The sequence below is a fragment of the Sus scrofa genome, chromosome 9, assembly GCF_054392235.1.
Source record: "Sus scrofa isolate SSC_HxYL_T2T_F1_AM1 chromosome 9, Sscrofa_HxYL_maternal_Yorkshire_Landrace_v2.0, whole genome shotgun sequence".
In the NCBI taxonomy this organism is placed as follows: Eukaryota; Metazoa; Chordata; class Mammalia; order Artiodactyla; family Suidae; genus Sus; species Sus scrofa.
The window spans coordinates 139,928,414-139,948,180 of NC_139391.1; the positions used below are offsets into that span (position 1 = coordinate 139,928,414).

The 19,767-nt window shown below is 49.2% G+C and overlaps 1 protein-coding gene across 14 annotated transcripts in view; it reads left to right on the forward strand.

Moving 5' to 3' along the window:
- Nucleotides 1-19,767, forward strand: part of ABCA13 (ATP binding cassette subfamily A member 13) — a 349,393-nt gene that overhangs the window by 42,471 nt on the left and 287,155 nt on the right. For 13 of the 14 annotated variants that reach the window (XR_014816635.1, XR_014816633.1, XR_014816634.1 and 10 more), the window contains 5 exons: nt 3,670-3,824; nt 7,388-7,416; nt 9,545-9,708; nt 12,107-12,237; nt 17,131-17,264. Coding sequence is in view for 8 of the 14 variants with exons in the window: in XM_021063900.2 (XP_020919559.2) it covers nt 3,670-3,824; nt 7,388-7,416; nt 9,545-9,708; nt 12,107-12,237; nt 17,131-17,264 (613 nt within the window). In the remaining 6 variants the exon portion in view is untranslated. Of the gene's footprint in view, nt 1-3,669; nt 3,825-7,387; nt 7,417-9,544; nt 9,709-12,106; nt 12,238-17,130; nt 17,265-19,767 lie in introns of those variants that run through there. The other variant, XM_084978171.1, reaches the window with a different exon arrangement.

The following is a 19,767-nucleotide window of genomic DNA, read 5'->3' on the forward strand; positions in this document are numbered from 1 at the left end:
AGACAGTGGCTTAGATCCTAGGCTAAGGGCCCAGAAGGAGGTTCAGTCACCTGCCAAGTGGCCTTTCCTGGTCTCCCTGCATTCAAATACCCTTTGTTCCCTCTTCCAGTCACAGCCCTCCCCTACCTGCAGGGTCAAACTTCACAAGGTAAAAAGACCAAAGAAAGAACTGGATTCAGGAAGGAGGAAATTGGTCTCCACTCAAATCCAGTTACAGCCCTGGGATTTCCCTGGGGCTTCAGAACTCACACCTGCACCGGCGCGCGCGCACACACACACACACACTCACACACACACACTCTCTCTCTCTCACACACACACTCTCACACACACACACACACACACTCTCTCTCACACACACACACACTCTCTCTCTCTCTCACACACACACACACACATTTAATCCAGGATTTTCTGTGTATTTTTTCTTCTATAAACATTTCTCATGTTAGTACGAGTTCATAATCTGGTTTTAAGGACAGATTGAAGTAATTTTGGGATAATAATAGGAAAGAGAACTAAAAACCAGTTCATTATCACGGGGAAACTCAGCTTGAATTACCTCGGTCTCTCTAATCCGGTGACTCTGGTTCCCAGGAGGGACCCAGGTGTGGGTGAGGCGGGAGAGCTGCCTCCTGGTCCATGGCCTCCAGGGGTCCTTTCTATCCTTGAATCTGAAGCCACAACAGAAGCAGTAACTGATTCCTTATGCTTTTGGAATTCTGACCCACTCATGGTGAAGGTGAGAATTCCTTCAGGTGTAACAGAAGGCAAGGAGCCGGTGCTGGGCTCTCAGGGCCTGGCTTGGCTCTGCCGTCTTCCTTGGGGCCTGGCCTTGGCCTTGGCCTTGGCCCTGGCTCTGCCCTTTTCCCTTGCGTTTTTTTTTTTTTTTTTTTTTTTTCTTTTTCTCCATTTTGGCCACGGCCCTGGCATGTGAAAGTTCCTGGGCCAGGGACTGAACCCATGCAACAGCACTGATCCAAGCTGCTGCAGTGACAACGCTGGATCCTTAACCTTCTGCGCCACAAGGGAACTCCTCCAGCCCCTTGCTTTTAGCAAATTCATTGTGATTCTTGGGGCTTCATTTCTTCATCTCTAAGTGGACGGACCTGAGAGGCATTAAATTTATTTGTCACTAAATGTTGCTCCTCCTCTACTTCATCATCGGGGTGACAGTTAAGGGGAGATGCTTGTAGAAGGGGTGACGCGAGCTCTGTCTTCCTTTCGTGGTGGATTTTCCTGTGCACAGCTGTTACTTCTTTCCCAACATCCTCTAATCTGGGATTTTTAAAAAATCCAATGAGTTTGGTAATTTTTGAATCAGGAAAAATTTCCTCCCTTTTACATTTTTTCCTCCTGGCTGTGCTAAATGTGACTTTACTTTAGCATGCTTCCAACAACTGGTGAACTGAGTCCCTATTTTAAATCAGTAGCTTCTTACTGATTAAAATCAGTTCTCAGAGTTCGAATCATGGCTCAGAAGTAACAAACCGAACTAGCATCCATGAGGACGCAGGTTCGATCCCTGGCCTTGCTCGATGGGTTAAGGATCCGGCGTTGCTCTGAGCTGAGGAGCAGGTCATAGAAACAGTTTGGATCTGGTGTGGCTGTGGCTGTGGCTGTGGTGAAGGCTGGTGGCTGCAGCTCTGATTCGACCCCTAGCCTGGGAACCTCCATATGCCTTGGGTAAGGCCCTAAAAAGACCAAAAAAAAAAAAAAAAGCAAAAAACAAAAAAACAGAGAGAGAGAGAAAAGAAAACTTCACGCTGACCGGGATTATTCTTGTGGGAAAACTGTAACTCTAGTTAGGTCCGGTGTAAGTCTTGGCGTTAGTACAGGTAACTCCATTCGGACCTGTCCTGTATTTATTTTTCATTTTTATTTTGTATAAATTTTTGACGGCGAGGGTGAGCGTGTTCCCCCTCCAGGAGGCTGGCCCATGGATTGTCTGTCTTGGAACCACCGGGATGCGTGGGATAAGGGCAGATGTCCGGGCGGGCTCCGGCCCTGGTGGGGGCCGAGTCTGTCCCTCCACAGGCCCCCTCAGTGGTCAGCGGCCACTCAAGTCTGATCCATCTTCTTTCCAGGAGCCTCGTTTTGAGAGACAAAAGGAAAGCCTTTCAAAACCACGTGCCCATGGGATTTCACTCTTCTCCTGGGATTGGACCTTTACCTGTGGCTAGAATTTTACTCTTTAGATCGTTGTGCTGACGAAGGATATTGTAAACACATTTTACATTCATTTTGGTGTCTTCTGGTAGTAAAATGACTCAAAGATAACATGAAATTAAAGTAAAAAAACCAAAACCAAAAAAAAAAAACACCGAAAACCCCAAACAGAAAACTCTGGAGAGACTGTTTCTCACAAATGCGGCAGGGGTGCCCTGTTTCAAACATCGGAAGTCAGCCATCGTCCCGACAAAAGGAGACGGTGGCCTTGAGCATCGGCCTACATGGACCACCTGCTACCCTGCCCCCGCCCCCATCTCCAGCCTCATCTGAAGGAAGGGGTCTGGCTTCTGTCCTTGTTGTCCAGGGGATCGTGGACTTGGGTCTCTGCCGCACCTCCATGTCTCCCCTGATGAGGCAGCACCCCCTCCTCCCTAGAAGTCCCCCAAGGGTCCCTCTGCTCAATGCCCCGGACTTCACGGTGCCTGACTGGTTCTGATTGGGGGTAAGATGTGCAGATGAGCTACGGTCCAGAGTGACTTCTGTGTCCTCATGGACCGACCGCCCCTCCAGGGTCAGAGGTCAGCCGCCTCTGATGCCAGAGCCTCAGAAACACAATAAAAGCATGGGTAACACGGCCCACCTTCCTGCGTCGAAGGTCCTCTCTGCCCACTCCCAGGGCAGACTTGAAGCTGGCCCCCCCTTTCTCCAAAGCCTGGTCATCCCTCTTCCACTCTTATCCTGTCTTGTCTCCACTCCAGACCCAGAGGGCTCTTCTAGAATTGTGATCAGACCAGGTCACTCCTGGGGGAATGTGTGCCAGCGGCTCGCTGTTCTGATGCCCAAGCAGAGTCCTGCCCTGACCAACCGGCCGGAGCAACGTGGCTCCACCTGCTCTCCCTTCTCCCCCTCCCTCCCGCCCCCTTCATCTCCTTCTCTCTCCAAACCTCAGCCCCTCCCACTTGTCGGCCTTTGCGGGTGCTCCCTCCGACCAGCACCCCACCCCACCAGGCCTGGCCCTTGCCGAGCCATCTCTGGCTCAGGTTCCCCCCCGCAGACTTCCTGCTCTCTCCCCATCTCACTGCCCGGTCCACTCTCCCCAGGGCGTCCACCCCGACCGACCCCCAGGGATGAGGCTCGTCTGTGGACCCGTCCTGTGTCCTCTGTGTTCAGGGACAGGGCGTGCTTGGCTCCCTGATGTCTCGACGCCCTTGCTCAGGGCTCTATAATCTGTGTTGAATGAATGAAGAAAATGACATGATTAATAAACATCCCAGAGAGTTGGCCTTGCAGGTAATGAAGTGACTGAGAACAACTTTCCAATTTTAAATTGGGCAGGTTTTTTAAAATGATCCCGGTAAACAGGCTGTTAAGAGTGGTTGGTGCCTGTGTCAGCGGGTACCTCGCTTTGGTGTCGGGGACCAAGAACCTTGAAAACACTGAGGAAACTTACTCCTGTGAAAGCGTTCTGTTTGTGGTATTTATTCCATTTATTTAAAGTTCGTCTAGGCTCCAAAGTGCAGCTGCCCTTCACAGGAAGGTGGATGACCTGGCCTTCTTAAAAGAGATGCAGGACCTTGCCAAGGAAGTTTACGAAGTAATGGACGAGGCGAGAAACCTGCAGAAACTTTGGGTGGAACGATCCCAGACTCCAGGCAAGTGAAGCTCTCAAGCCCTCAGACCCACCTGGACATGGGCTTTGCCCTGGGGGCGGGAGAACCCAGAATGTCTTTATTTGTTGTTGTCCTTTTCTGTTTAGGGCTGCACCTGCGGCATATGGACGTGCCCAGGCCAGGGGCTGAATCGGTGGCCTCTACCACAGCCACAGCAACTCCGGATCCTTAACCCACTGAGCGAGGCCAGGGTTGGAACCCACTTCCTCATGGATGCTTGCTGGATTCTCAGTCCCCTAAGCCACAGTGGGAACTCCCCCAGAGTGTCTTTAAAATTCTGTGTACATTTTATATCCCTTCAGCAGTGGTCACTGTGGATCTTAGGCGCCTTCCGCAGATGAGGCCGGCACCTGGGGGGTTATGGAGGGTGGGGCTGGATCTTCACTGCTCCTCCTCGAGGGTACCTGGGCATGGGCCTCAGAGCGGCTGCAGCTCAGCCCTGCCTCCTCCCCCTGGCCCGAGGATCCCTCTTTCCACCGTCCCTCCTCTGGCTTGAATTTCTAACTTCCTTTCTCTCTCCCTCTTCCTCTGTCTTTAAAGTCTGTCCCCCGCCCCCCACCCCCTGCTCCCGTCCTTCTCCTGGTAGACTCGAGCAGGTGTTTCTTTGTCGGTGACACTTTGACTCTTGTCTGGATGATGCGCTTTGGCTGTGATGACACACCTTTCGATTCGGGTGATCGGGCTGCATTGTTTCTGCTCATTATGAAGCGTGTCCACATCCTAGGCTCATCTCTTCCTTATTAATCTCCATTCGAGAAGGTTCGATGGAGGCAGGTCTTGGTGAGCTTGGTTGACAAGAGAAGCGTGGACCTCAGAGAGGTCCTGTCATCACATATACCCAGGTTGTTGCCTGAAAACATCATCAGTAAACTCGGGCCACAGCCATCCTGCCCTTTTAAAAAATAGTGCCCTATCTCTGACAGCCAGAGGAAATACAGGACATTCAGCTAAATATGAATTTCAGGTAAATAACTTTTTTTTTTTTTTACTGTAAGTATAGTCCAGATCCTTAGAGCAGAAAATATTCATTGTCTGTCTGAAGTTCAAATTTAAACGGGTATCTTACGTTTTCATTTGCTAATCAAGCAACGCTAAGTACGAACCTCAGATTTATATATGTGTATATACACATATACATAAATACATGTATAACACACATATTTTTTTCTCTTCATGGAATATAGACAAGGAAATGGAATGAGGAGTCTGGCAGAAAACTGCAGAAAGAGCTCTTCAGAGGAGCGGGTGTTATGTGCTATTTTTCTAAGAGAGAAAACAGCACCTTGGTTGAGGGCGGGGCCCATCACAATGGACCCCAAGGCATCAGCAAAACCCCCGGTCGCTTTAAGGCCAAACGATGGAGTCTGCTGTTAGGTGCTGTGAGGGCATCAACCTGCTTTTATTTATATCATTTGGTTTTCAAATGAGGTTTTCAGCATTCTCTCGGAGAGCTAATTTCTTTCAGTGGGGGTGGGGGGGCTGAAGTGTTTCTCGAGTTTTCGTTGGCTCCGTCTGAGCCCTTTCCCGTGGTTGAATGTATGAAAGAAAACCTCTTCATCTACCCAACACTTCTGACCCCACACGTGTGAGTTTTCCACACCAAGCAATTTTCCAGTTCTCTGTGGGCACCCACTGGGTGTCCTATAATTGAATTCAGTTCTGACCCCTCTGGACCCCACGGTGCGGGGCTCAGCCCCCCAGGACTGCTCTCACTGCAGAGGCCAATTGCAAGAAGGGGCCCCCTGGATCCCCGCATTTCTGTCCGACTTGGCTGTAAATTGAGATTGTCACAGCCCCTCCGCAGGTCCCGTGATCCTCTGGGACAGCTCAGGGAGCTCAGGGGGGCACCCTGCTTGCCGTTACCAGTTTCTTATAAGGGATTTAGACAAACTGAGATGAGGCATTGTCCCTATGCGATGAGAGCCTCAGCCTCCAGGCCTGTGGATTTGGGTACCAACTAGAAACGCCTTGCACCCCATCATGTCGTGTTTTTCTGGGGGTTCCGTCAGGCGTGCATGATTGATCACGTCCTTGCCCTTGTGCTCAATTCCATCTCCAGCCCCTCCGTCCTCTCTGAAGGTCAGGGTGGGGGTGGGGACGAAAGTTCCACCTCTCTAAGTATTGCTGACGTGGGTCCGTGGACTCTTTCATCAGTAGAAATTCGGGCAAGGCTTCGTGGGGGCTCATGGGCACGGGGGAGCAAAAACAGATATCAGTACCCTTGCTCGCTCCTTGATGGGGCTGGGGGGCTGCTGGTTCTCTAAGTGGGGTGGGGGTGGATCTGTGGGTTGGGCGGGAGGGCTGGCTTAGGCGGTGCGCCCACCCCTTGGTGGTGCTGTGTTCAAGGGTCGTGCCCAGGACCCTGCTTTTATTCCTGGCACCTCGGTTCTTGTCCTTCTGTATCTTACTGCTCTTACCTGGCCCAGCTGCGCACCTGTGCAGTCATTTTCAGTCCTTTGTACTTTTTTGTGTTCTGTGGCTCAAGGAAGCATTTGTCAGGGGTGAGCCCTGCAGCAGAGTCCAGGGGCCCATCTTGTGTTATAATTATGCCTTGGCTCCTTCCTTCCTTCCTTCCTTCCTTTCTTCCCTCCTTCCTTCCTTCCCTCCCTCTTTTCTCTCTCTCTCTCCCTCCCTCCTTCCCTTCCTTCATTCTTCCCTTCCTCCCTCCCTCCCTCCCTTCTTTTCATTTTGCTTTTTAGGGCTGCACCCGCAGCATAAGGAGGTTCCCAGCCTAGGGATCTAATCAGAGCTGCACCTGCCAGCCTACACCACAGTCACAGCAATGCAGGATCCGAGCCATGTCTGTGACCTACACCACAGCTCACGGCAACGCCAGATCCTTAACCCACTGAGTGAGGCCAGGGATGGAAGCTGCATCCTCATGGGTACTCGTTGGGTTGGTAACCCACTCAGCCGCAGCGGGACCTCCTGCCTTGGCCTTTCTGGTGATCAGTCTCCCTCCTGAAGCCATCTAGGGCCCAAGCCCCCAGGCATCTCATTAGCATTTGGAGATACTTTTATCCCTGGGGAGATGATAAGAGTCTTAAAAGCTCCTGCGGGAACCGCACTGAGGACTAACGTAAAAAGAGGTGCCTGTATCACACCCATCACTCAGGGAATTATGGGGGTTTTAAGAACTGAGGGCAGAGACCAATGTATATTTCTTATTTATCACAACAGGATTCCAGATATAATCTGAAAGTCATATTTTCACTTTTCTCTCCCTCTTCAACCTTTTTCTTTGTTTTTCTTTATTTTCCCTTTGCTCTCTCTCTCCTGTCCTGAATGCTCTCTGTGCCTGTGGAATTAGAGACGGGTCAAATAGTAACTACTTGTTGGCAAACTATTGGAATTTGGTTTACTACTTAAATCATTTAATGTCGATGTGCTCTGGAAATCTCCAGTGACTCTTTCCTTCAGGTTTATCCTTCAGTTTGAGGGGCCAGGATTCCGGGGGCCCCTTGATTTTAGAACTAAAGTGGGTACACATCAGTGCTTTGTGATTGCTGACTGACCTCATGTATCTGCCATCTTCTTTATTGTAGATTCTTCTTTTGGTTCCAGTTTTATAACAGTAAGTATTTTAACAAAGATTTGAAACCTACTCTTCAGAGATATCATGGTGTCAACTGAAAAACAAATGTACAACCTAAAATTTGAGAATTATGTTTTATCTGGTGGACAAAACTGAGAACTTAAGCCTTCAAGACAGGCCCACGGAGAGCTGGGAGGGGCTGCTCTGAAGAGGTGAGGGAGGGAAGCAGGAGAAGGATGGGGGCCGGGCTGAGCAACTGGAAGCCCTTCCCTGTGGACAGACACTTCGAGATAAAAGTTACAGCAGGAGCAGGGAGGGGCTGCGTCCCGCTCCGATAAAAGAAGGGGACCACTGGTGTCTCATTCTTGAGGTCCAGGGGACCCCCCCGGGGCCAACACACTCACAGGAAGGTCCCTCGGGGGTCAGAGAAGGGAGGGGCACAGATCACAGTCCAGCCTGTCAACTCCCCCGAGGCCCTGGAGCTAGAATCCATCTTGGCTAAAAGATGCCCCAGCACCCAGGGCAGGGCCCTGAGGCAGGACAAATGTGGGCCCAAGGCCAGACGGAGCAAGGCGATTGGCCAGAGGAAGCCCGGAAGGCGGGCCCCATGCCCCTGATTTAAACCACCCCCAAAGCAGGTGTCACTCTCTTGCTCTCTTCCTCTCTGTCTGTCTGTCTCTGTCTCTGCCCCCCTCTCCGCCGCCCCCCACCGGAGTCCGCCTGCGCTGTCTCCTCACCTGTCTTCTCTCTCTTCTCTCTTAATAAACTCTATTTGCCTCTCTACCCCGTCTCTTTGCTGAATTCTCTCTCCAAAGGGACATGTTCTGGGGACCTCCAAGTGGTTAGGGTTCAGGGTTCTCACCCTACAGCCACCCGAGAACAGGAGGAGCCAGAAAATATAGTTTTGTTATAAACACTATAGGTAGTCAGAACTTGAAAAGATTACTGTTAATTAGAGAAAACCAGCCTCTCAAGTCCGTGCTTTCAGTGCTTTTCTGTCTACGGGAGGGAGCAGGAGGCCGGGCTCTTGAGATCGTCCCTCGGATGTGCATCTTCACTCTCTAGGGCCAGCGCCCTGCTTTTCTCCGCCCTGAATCCCTCAGGCGGCGCAGTCGGGGTGGCTTGTGGGGCTTGGTTTGATGGCCACAACATCCTTCGGTTCCAGATACGCGGGCGACCCTTTCCATCCACAGCGGCTAAGTTCAAAACACTGATTTTAAGTTTATTTTTCCATACAAGTGTCTGATGGTTTGATTTTTGGTAGTGCTATGTGGAAACCCATTTTGAGACAGCCAGCATCCCCAAGGGCGGGTGCCTCAGCGTGAGCAGCTTTAGCAGGTGGGCTTGAGGCCTGCCTGATCTCGTCAGGCTGAAGGTTCGTGAGTCTGGCCCAGACCTTGTCTTGGTCCAGGCGCACCGCGTAGTGATTGGTTGGGGGCGTTTGGTTGTGCTCGCTGGTGGGGGGCGGGGGAATTTTGTGGGTACAGAAGCGTTCCGTTACTGACACTGAGTGTGTTATGATTGTGTTCAGCTTCCATAACTGACAAAGCCCAACAGCAGTAGGTATTCTAGTTTTGTTCAAATTTGAACAATTCACTTATTTCCAAACACTATCTCAAAATCTTAGAAGCTAGTCCAACTTATTATAATAACAAATCTCTACCTCTCTTCTCCTGTCCAAACTTCGATAAAATTAAAAAAAAAAAAACACCCCAAACATCTAGCAGAAAAAATTTAAGATCTAATCTGCTCAAAATGGTGACACATTAGGCAGGAATCTGGACCCCCAGGGGTTCTGCATTCTTTGTTTTTTTGTCTTTTTAGGGCCACACCCACGGCATATGGAGGTTCCCAGGCTAGGGGTCCAATTGGAGCTGTAGCTGCCAACCTACACCACAGCCACAGCAATGCAGGATCCCAGCCGCATCTGCAACCTACACCACAGCTCACGGCAACGCCAGATCCTTAACCCACTGAGCGAGGCCACAGATCGAACCTGCAACCTCATGGTTCCTAGTCAGGTTCCTTTAACCACTGAGCCACGATGGGAACTCCCATTCTTTGTTTTTGCAGCACTGCCCTCACGCCATCTTCTAATTGATCAATAAAACTAAAGTGTGAAGCTCTTTTTTTTTTCTGTTTTTTTTTTTCCTTCCTTATTTTTAAGATGGATCTTAATAAGACTGAGGAGGTGCTGACGAAGTTGGAAAGTCTTCACCGGCAGCCCCACGTCTGGGAGTTTCTACTTTTACTGCCGCGACTGCGTGCAGACAATGACCAGGGTGAAGACGGCATCCGAGGGGCAGGACACCTGCTGCAGGCAGCTGTGAAGTAAGTTGCACCAGAGAGCAATATAACTAGCTGCAGGCGATTGGTTTTCCCTCTTCAGTTTAAAAATTTTTTAAGTGATGTGCTGGTTTCAGGGTACAGTGATTCAGGTATACGCACACATACATGCATATTTTATGTTCTCTTCCACGTAGGTTATGACGAGATACTGAGTGTGTTTCCCTAGGCTCTACAGTAGGGCCTTGCGGGCCACCTGTTTTATATACAGGAGTGTGGATATTTTAATCCCAGTCTCCTAATTTATCCCTCTGTCCCCTCCCCTTTGGTAACTATTAAGTTTGTTTTCTCTGTGAGTCTATTTCTGTTTTGTAAATAAATTCATTCGTATCCTTTTTTAAGATTCCACATATAAGTGATGCCAGGGATGGGTGTCCCTCTGTCTAGCTGACTTCACTTAGTGTGCTAATCTCTTTGTGCATCTAGGTTGATACAAGTAGCAGTATTCCGTTATTTTTTATGGTTAATCGTCCCCTGTACATATTACTATGTCTTTATCTGTTCCTCCGTCTGTGGACAGTTAGATTTCTTCCATGTTGGCTGTTATAAATAGTGCTGCTAAGAACATTGAGTGCACGTGTCTTTTTGAATTGTACTTTTCTCCGCATGCATATGGGGTTGCAGGATCTTAGGGCCGATTCATCTATGACAAAGGAGGCGAGAATATACAGTAGAGAAAAGAGAGTCTCCTCAATAAGTGGTGCTGGGTAAACTGGACAACTGCATGTAGAGGAGTGAAATGAGAACATTCCCCAACACCATGCAGAAAAATAGACTCAAACTCAAGATGGATTAAAAACCTACATGTAAGATCAGATATTACACAACTCTTAGAGGAAAACATAGGCAGAATACACTTTGACATAAATGGCAGCAATATCTTTTTGGATCTGTCTCTGAGAATAATGGAAATAAAAACAAAAAATTAAAAAATGGGACCCAATCGAACTTAAAAGCTTTTACACAGCAAAGGAAACCATAAACAAACGCAAAAGACAACCCACAGATGGGAGAAAATATTTGCAAACAACGTGACTGACCGGGGATATATACAAGCAGCTCATACAGCTCCATATCGAAAACCAAACAACCCAATCAAAAATTGGGCTGAAGATCTAAATAGACATTTCTCCAGAGAAGACATACAGGTGGTCAAAAAAGCACATGAAAAGATGCTCAACATCACTAATTATTAGAGAAACGCAAATCAAAACTACAGTGAGGTACCACCTCACACCAGTCAGGATGCCACCATCGAAAAGTCTACAAATAGGAGTTCCCGCTGTGATGCAGTGGGTTAAGGGTCCAGTGTTGCCACAGCTGTGGATGGGTCCCAGCTGTGGCTCAGATTCAATTTCTGGCCTGGAAACATCCATATGTCATGGGTGTAGCAAAAAAGGTCTACAACTAATGACTGCTGGAGAGGATGTGGTGAAAAGGGAACCCTCCTACACTGCTGGTGGAGATGTAAGCTGATGCCACCACTTATAGACAACAGTATGGAAGTTCCTTAAAAACCTCAAAATAGAATTACCATATGGTCCAGCAATCCCACTCCTGGGCATATACCCAGAAAAAAAAAATTCAAAAAGATACATGTGGAGTTCCCTTCATGGCTCAGTTTTTAATGAATCCAACTAGGATCCGCGAGGATACGGGTTTGATCCCTGGCCTCGCTCATTGGGTTAAGGACCCCGCATTGCTGTGAGCTGTGGTGTAGGTTGCAGATGCAGCTTGGATCCTGTGTTGCTGTGGCTGTGGTGAAGGCCAGAGGCTGTAAGCTGTAGCTCCGATTCGACCCCTAGCTTGGAAACTTCCATATGCTGCAGGTGCAGCCCTAAAAAGCAAAAGAAAACAAAGAAAACAAAAAACAAAAACCAAACAAAAACATGTATCTCCTCACTTTTTAATGGGAAAATAATCTCTGAGTAATTGATACAAGAAAAACAGTGGGGAATGATGTCACTGGGAAGCGGATGGAACTCTTTCAAACAGGCGTTTGACGCAATTAGAAACCCGCTGAGTAAAGCCCTGACATACTCAGCTGCCTGGGGTAGGACCGTGGAGGATGGGGTGCCTGGTGCTCCAACAGGCTGCCTTCCAGGTATGAAACTGAGTGTCCCAAGTAACAGCACCCACCCGCCCCCTGAGCTGCCTGAGGGAACTTAAGAGAGTGCTTAACTCTTACGTGCAGCTTCCCCAGGGAGCTGAGGCCACGTTGAAAGCCCCCTTCCCGTGAATGTGGGTGTGTGAGTGGTCCAGCCACATCCTGCGGGGTCGGGGGGAGGCGGGGGGGGGAGGCGAGGGAGGGACCTGGGTCCAGACGTGCCACTTGTATTGCTAATGACTAACCCACTCCGCCCTGCTTCTCTTTTGGCTCTAGTTCCTTATCATCTCTAGAGGATTTGGACTGGCTGCCATGCAGCCACACCTTTGCCAGGGTCTCCAAGATGGTGCTGAATGTGGCCATTTCGATGCTGACATTTCTGCAGGAGCGTCAAGTAGCAACCACAGGTATGGCTATCTTAGAGCTCTCGTGATGTGGCAGTGATGGCAGTGTTTCACTAGTTAAGCGTTTTTGTTTTTGTTTTTGTTTGTCTTTTTAGGACTGCACCTGCAGCATATGGAGCTTCTCAGGCTAAGGGTCGAATCGGAGCTGCAGCTGCCAGCCTATACCACAGCCACAGCAATTCGAGATCCAAGCCTTGTCTGTGACCTACACCACAGCTCACAGCAATGCTGAATCCTCAACCCACTGAGCAAGGCCAGGGATCGAATGTGTATCCTCATGGATACGAGTTGGGTTCATTACTGCTAACCCTCAACAGGAACTCCCTTGCTAGTTAAATCTATTGGCAGCCACTGTAGAGCTAAAATGCTGTTCAAAGCAATGACTTAATTGAAATATCTAATGCCAAAAAGAATCGGTTGTTTCTGTTCATAAAAGATAGAAGTAGCCTGACAATTTAGAGCTCCAACCTGAATTTGACTTTCTACCATTGTTGGAATTCTGCAGCCATTGCTAATAAAAACGTCATTTTTAATGAAAAAACCCTGCTTTGAAAATTCTTTGACTTGATGTCCTCTAAGGACAGACCCATCGCTGGCTCTTCGATTTTAATCTTCCTTCTGAACGCCTGTTGCTGAATTCCTATTAGGAAGACATATTTGAAACACAGAAAGGCCAGTGAAAGGAGGCAGGTAAGATGGATTTAGAAGGCTCCCTCGCTGAACTGGCAGCAATTCCACAGGGAAATGTGGGATTATTTAGCTCCATTCTTGACCGAGGTATGCCTCCTTTCTTTTTTCATGAAAAACTCATTTTATTTTATTGACAAATAAAATTGTACATATTTAAAGTGTACAATGTGATGATTTGATATTTGTAGACATTGTGAAATGATTACCAAAACCAAGTAATTAAAACATCTATCATTTCACAGAAGTTACCTTCTTTGGGGTGACTGTGATCTCAGCAAATCGCAAGTGTACGGTGGAGTCTGGTTAACTAGACTCGCACGCTGTGCAGGACACATCCCCAGGACGCATCCATCTTATAACCGAAGGCTCGTCCAGTGACTGACGCCTCTCTGTCTTCCCCACCTCCAGCCCCTGGCAACCACCACTATGCTCTCTGTTTCAGGATACTTTTCTTTTTTTGCTTTTTAGGGTCACATTTGTGGCATATGGAGGTTTACAGGCCAGGAGTTGAATTGGAGCTGTAGCCACCGGCCCACACCATAGCCACAGCAACGTGGGATCTGAGCTGCATCTGTGACCTACATCGAAGCCTGTGGCAATGCTGGATCCTTACCACACTGAAGTGAGGCCAGGTGTTGAACCTGCATCCTCATGGATGCTAGTCGGATTCATTCCCACTGAGCCACAACAGGAACTCCTAGGATACTGTTTCTAGAACTGTCCACTGGATCTGAACATTTAACTTTTAATCCTCTCCTTTTGTCTTTCTCTATCTCTGTCTCCTTCTGTAAGGGAAATACAGGAGAGAACAGTGGAGTTAGAACTCGTCTATCCACCCATCCATCCCTCCATCTACCCACATGTCCATCCATCATCCATCCATGCATCGTCCACTCCTCCATCCACCCATCTATTCATCATCCCTCTATCCTCAGTCCATCCATCCGTCATTCCACCTGCCCCATTTATCCATCCATCCATTTATTTATTCATTTTCTCATTCAGTAAACACTTATTAAGAACTTTCTGGAGTTCTCTTATGGCATAGTGGGTTAAGGATCTGGCATTGTCACTGCAGCAGCTTTGGTCCCTGCTGTGATGCGGGTTGGATCCCTGGCCTGGGAACTTCCACATGCCATGGGCGAGGTCAAAAAGCAACAACAGGAGTTCCCGTCGTGGCGCAGTGGTTAACGAATCCGACTAGGAACCATGAGGTTGCGGGTTCGATCCCTGCCCTTGCTCAGTGGGTCAAGGTTCCGGCGTTGCCGTGAGTTGTGGTGTAGGTCGCAGACGCGGCTCGGATCCTGCGTTGCTGTGGCTCTGGCGTAGGCTGGCAGCTACAGCTCCGATTCGACCCCTAGCCTGGGAACCTCCATATGCCGCGGGAGCGGCCCAAGAAATAGCAAAAAGACAAAAAAAAAAAAAAAAAAGCAACAACAGCAAAAAACCCCACAAACCCCAGAGAACTTGCTGTAAGTCAGACTCTCCAATGTAATGGGAATAAAATGATTAGTAAGACACAATTCTTACTCGCAGGACAAACATGTTTAGTAAATGAGACAAATATGTCAACTAAAAAAACAAAGGCCACAGAATATGACTCTCACATCTTTCTCAGAAAAGTCTTCAAGGAGAGGTTTTGAAGGATGAGTTAGAGCTTATCAAAGAGACCAGGGGGCACTGCCTGAAAGAGGAACCGCATGTGGGGCTTTGGGCAGGATGCTGTGTTTGACATTCACCGTGTCTGGGGTGAAGTGGGTGTCGACTGGAAGGCATCCAGAGAGAGCCCAGACTGGGTCACAGAGGCCCTTAGAGCAGCCTTAGATCCGCGCTGTGGAAAGATCCTCCTGGGAAGATGGGGGTGGGGTGGGTTGGAGGCAGGGGCCCCAGGGTCGCAGACGCTCCACCTGCCTCTTATTCTCAGTATCTCGTCTCCTGACTATACAGCAAAGTGTTTTCATGCGGAGATTTCTGTGATCCCTTCCAGAGCTTTCCTGCTCCACGGAGAAACTTGACGCCTCCACCACCCCTGGTCCTGCCTCCAGCTCTTCCTGTTGCTGTGACTCAGAGGAGGGAGGACCCCACAGACAGGAAGCATTTCTTTGCAACCTCTGTGTTAGGGTGTAACCTGCTGCTTTTGTAGTTCAATTCCAGTGGGAACCTTTATTCCTTTGGCTCAGAATAAAACCCAGAGGGGGAACAGGAGATGACATAAAATACTCTTTGAAATCCTCCTGGTGACCTCAACTTTAATAAACTCATTAGGAAGCTCGGGCTTTTGTGCAGGATCCAAATTACGACCTTCGATTTGCCTTCTACGGTTAGAGATAGAATTACAACAAAAAATGTAATTAAAAGATGCCCTTGCCTGTCAACTTGCAAGGGAGTCAGAGCTTAGGAATACTATTATGAAACATACTTCTGAAGGCAACTCAAAAGTGTCTGCATTTCTCTTGTCTCCAAGAAAAGCCCTCTTGCCTCATCAAAAGCGTGAAGGGGAAGGGCTGGCCCCGTAATTGGTGGCTTTGGGCTAATGGTCCAACCATGCTTGTCACCGAATCGTGAATCCACATACTCTGAACTCTGTCATTCAGCAATGAATTTAAGAACCCAAGTTGTCTTTCACGTTTTTTTTTCCGGCTGCATCTGTGGCACGTGGAATTTCCTGGGCCAGGAATGGAACCTGCGCTTAAAGCAGCGACCTGAGCCAATGCAGTGACAACACCGTATCCTTAGCCCCCTGTGCCACAAGAAAACTCCTCCTAAACTTTTCTCAGAATGACCTTATAATTTTATAGGTTGACTGACGTCACTGTCTCCTCCCTCCTTTCTGGAATTCTGTGAAAACTGCCTTCCGAGAGCAGCAGAGCTGGGTGGTTACAGTTCGGGCCTGGGAATCAGATTTCCTGAGGCCGCGTCATGACTGAGTCTAGAAGTGTGTTTGCTTCCTTCTCCCCCAAAGGGGACGATTACTGCACCTACCAGGGAGCTGCTGGTGCCCTCGGGAGGAAATGCCTGGCTTTGGGCCTGGCACCCTTTACACACAGGAAATGCCCATCTCGGAGCCAGGCTTGTTTCCCAGCCTGGAAGGGCGGCATCTCGGGTTCATGGCCCCCCGTCTTCAGTCCCTCCCAAAGTTCCCTGTGACTGGGCTGGTTTTGTAAATGGTATGATTGTACCTTTCCTGTTGCCCTCATGGCACTCACTTAAGGGCACCATGAAGTCACGCAGGAGAAAGTGCCTTTCAACTCAGGTGGCTGTTGAGTAGTGATCTGAAATGACCTGGATGCTAGATTTTTGGATGAAAGTTCATCTTAGAATTTATGTGCTTTTTTTTTTCTCTTTTCTTTCTGGCCACCCAGCAGCGTGTGGAAGTTCCTGGGCCAGGGATCCAAGCTGCAGCTGTGACTTATGCCACAGCTGCAGCAATGCAGGATCCTTAACCCACTGTACCGGGCCAGGGGTTGAACCTGCGTCCCAGTGCTGCAGAGAAACTGTCAAGCCATTGTGCCACAGCAGCCACTCTAGAATTTGTGTGCTTTTATGTTCACAGTTGCCAGGCCATACTCACTGAGATAATCTGGTCTCAGAAGCCCGGGAGGCATATTCTGAGGATGCCACTTACAGATGCCATTGCTGGGTTACTTGGGCAGCCTATGAGTTTTATATTTTAACTCTGTTGGGAACTTTTTCTCTGATTTTAAATAATTTTTATAAAAAATAATTTTAAAGAATACACAGTATTTTATGCTATAACATACCATAATTTATCTTCCCCCCTACCCCCGAGTGCTAGACCTTGAGCAGGTTTTTAGTATCAGTACAAAACTCATGCAGTAACAATTGTACGTTACGTTTCCTTTAAATATCCTAGTTGATTTCTTGAGATAGATTTTTTTTTAAGATAGATTTTTTTAAATGAAATTATTGGGCTCACTAATGTGAATTTCAAAGAGGTCTTGAGATAACGTCCAGTTGTGCAGTAGAAATTTGCCGTCACCTGCTCCGGGAGGCATCTGCCATGTCACTGTTTGTTCTGAAACATTCCGTCTCAGCTTCTCTTTGCTTTTCCTGTTCGACGGTCCACATGGCATTTGGTCTGCAGTTGCCTCTTGTTTTGAAGTGGAGAAGATGTGCTTTTCTGCATGACTTGAGACCCGTCCCTGTGATGCAGCAGCTGACAGTCCGTCACTGGTTGTCTTGCAGAGTCAGGATACACGCTGTCCTTGATAGAGCTGGTGTGGGATCCGCAGAAGGTTCGGGCTGACCTGAAATCCCAGTTTGGTTTTGGGGACCTTCACACGGACCGCATCCTGAATTATTCAGCTCAACTACAGGAGGTATGCCTGCTTGACTGCTCATCACGATGGTGGGGTCTCTTTGACAGTGACTCTGGAACTGCTCCTGGGTGGACTGGGCGGGGAGGGGCTTTAGGACAGGGGTTCTCTTATCAAATCTGAGCCAATGCTGTGTCCGGCTTTTCTAGAAGTGTTGCTTTCCTCTTGTCATGTTAGCCTAGCCTCAGTAGGACACTTCATGGCTCCAGCAGCAGAAGCAGAGGAACCAGGTCCCGAGGCTGAGATTCTGAAGGCTGGTGGGGGTCTGGATGGCGCATGGGGGCTCCAGCGACCCCCTCCAGACCCAGCTCGCTGCTGCTGCTCCCGAGGTTCTGGGAGGCCTTCGCCTGCAATGCCTTGCATCACTTAGCACACTTGTAGGCACTTCTGCTTTGCCTGGTTCAGGATCCAAGACCCCCCCACACACCTGTCCTCTTGGGTGAACTGACTGCTCCTCTAGACCCCTCTTCCCGCCTCTGGGTTGGGGGGGTCTCTTCTGTGCAGCCCTGGGTCTGGGTTGAGGTGCTGAGGGTCTGGGGAGACCCATGGCTGCCTGCTGGGGTGGGGGCAGGGTGGTCTGCTGTCAGGGCCTGGATTCTGCTCACTTCTCAGGGTCCCCAGGACCTCGTGCTGCCCTGAGGACACTTTCCATGCTTCCATGCAGTTCCTGTGCGGGGGCAGGCTGAGACTTTTGACCTCTGAGGGGAGGAAGCTGGCCTCCCCTGATGCAGCTGCTGACCCTTGTGCTGGCCTGGGGTTTGCAAAGACCCTTCTGCTGGGCAGGTTGTGGGCTTGGCCGCAGTATAAGGAGTTGTACGTGCTTGTCTCACACCTGGCACTGTTTTATTAACCACCTGCCTCCTGTCGGGCTTGGAACTGTGACCATAGCTCTTCTCAGGGTGCTCCTGGTGGGACGTGAGACCCCAGGGGACTGACTGCTACTCTGTTTCCTCTGCCCTGTTTGACCCTGCTCCCTCCTTATTTTAGAGTATAGTTTGAATCAAACTATACAAAACTTTGATCTTAGAAAGGTAAACATTTTGAAATTAGAATTAAAAGGAAACTGATCAGGAACTTGCACGGAGTGTCTACAAATCTCCATGGGCCTCACGCATCACAGGTTTGTCTTCGTGGCCACTGTGACAAATGATCACCAAGGCGGTCGCCTCACAGAGCAGGCATTTACCATCTCAGGTCTGGAGCTCAGGAGGCTGCGGTGGTCTCTGGGCTAAAAGCAGAGTGTGTGCACGGCTCCGTTCCTTCTGGAGGCTCCAGGGGAGACAGCGCGTCCTCGCCTCTTCCAGGTTTTAGAGGCCACTGCGTTCAGGGGCTTGCGGCCCCTTCATCCTCAGAGCTGGTGACGGCTGGTGAGGTTTTCTCAAAAAGCATCACTCAGACTCTTTTTTTTTTTTTTTTTAATGGCTGCAGCAGAGGCAAATGGAAGTTCCTGGAGCAGGGACTGAATCCAAGCCGAAGCTGCACCAGTGCTGGATCCTTTAGCCCATAGTGCTGAGCTGGGGATCGAACTCACACCTCCACGGGGACCCGAGCTTCTGTAGTCGCATTCTTAGCGCACTGCCCCATGGCAGGAACTCCATCGCTCCAACGCTTACTCTTCTGCCTCTCTCTCCTGCATTTAGGACCCTTAAAATTTCATCCGGCTCCCTGGATGACTCAGGATAACCTCCTCCTCTCAGAGGGCAGATGAGCTTCCTCAATGCCCTCTGCAGACTCACCTGTCTCCTCCTTGCCGCGCGACATAGCCACGGGTTCTAGGGGCCAGTATGTGGGCATCTCTGAGGGACCATGACCTGCCTCCCAGCCCACAGAATGTCCTTTACTAGGGCATCAATATGAGCCCTGCCCGAGTCCGGGAACCTGCTACTCTCCTGCTCTGCCCGTGGTCTCTGTACCTGCTGCTCTGGAATGGAGTGGGCCCCCTGCCTGTCCCTATACAGACCTGTCAAGTCTAAAGGGCAGGGAAGGGCACTATTTCTCCAACAGGATACCTGGGACTTGCTGACTAATTTTTTTTAATTAAAGGAAAAACCAAAAAAACAAAAACCCAATACAAAGACCGTGGGGGACTCTGTGGCTTTGCGTCTCAGTAGTCGCAGGGAATAGTTTTAATCCGGATCCTCAAGGAAACGCCAAAGGGAAAAATGGGGCTTTAATGCTTTTTTTAATCATTGCCATCAATGGAATTTCTGAAAGATGACACCGCAGTTGTTGTAAAACTATGGCACAGAGAAATGAGGTTCATTCCAGCACGACCGTAAGTGTTTTGAGTGACTTTAGAGGAAATGCAGGGGGAAGGTCGTTTACGGTGACATAAAATAATAGGAATAAAGGAGCTGTGGTTTCAAAGTGGTAAACAATTTCCGACCCAGATCTCCCGTGTGAACCCCTCCACTGTCGTCCTTTTATGATAATTAGAAAAGAAAACGCTTTGGGCAAAGCACACGTGTTAGTGCAAAGCCTCAATGGACCTGGGCCGACCCGTGGT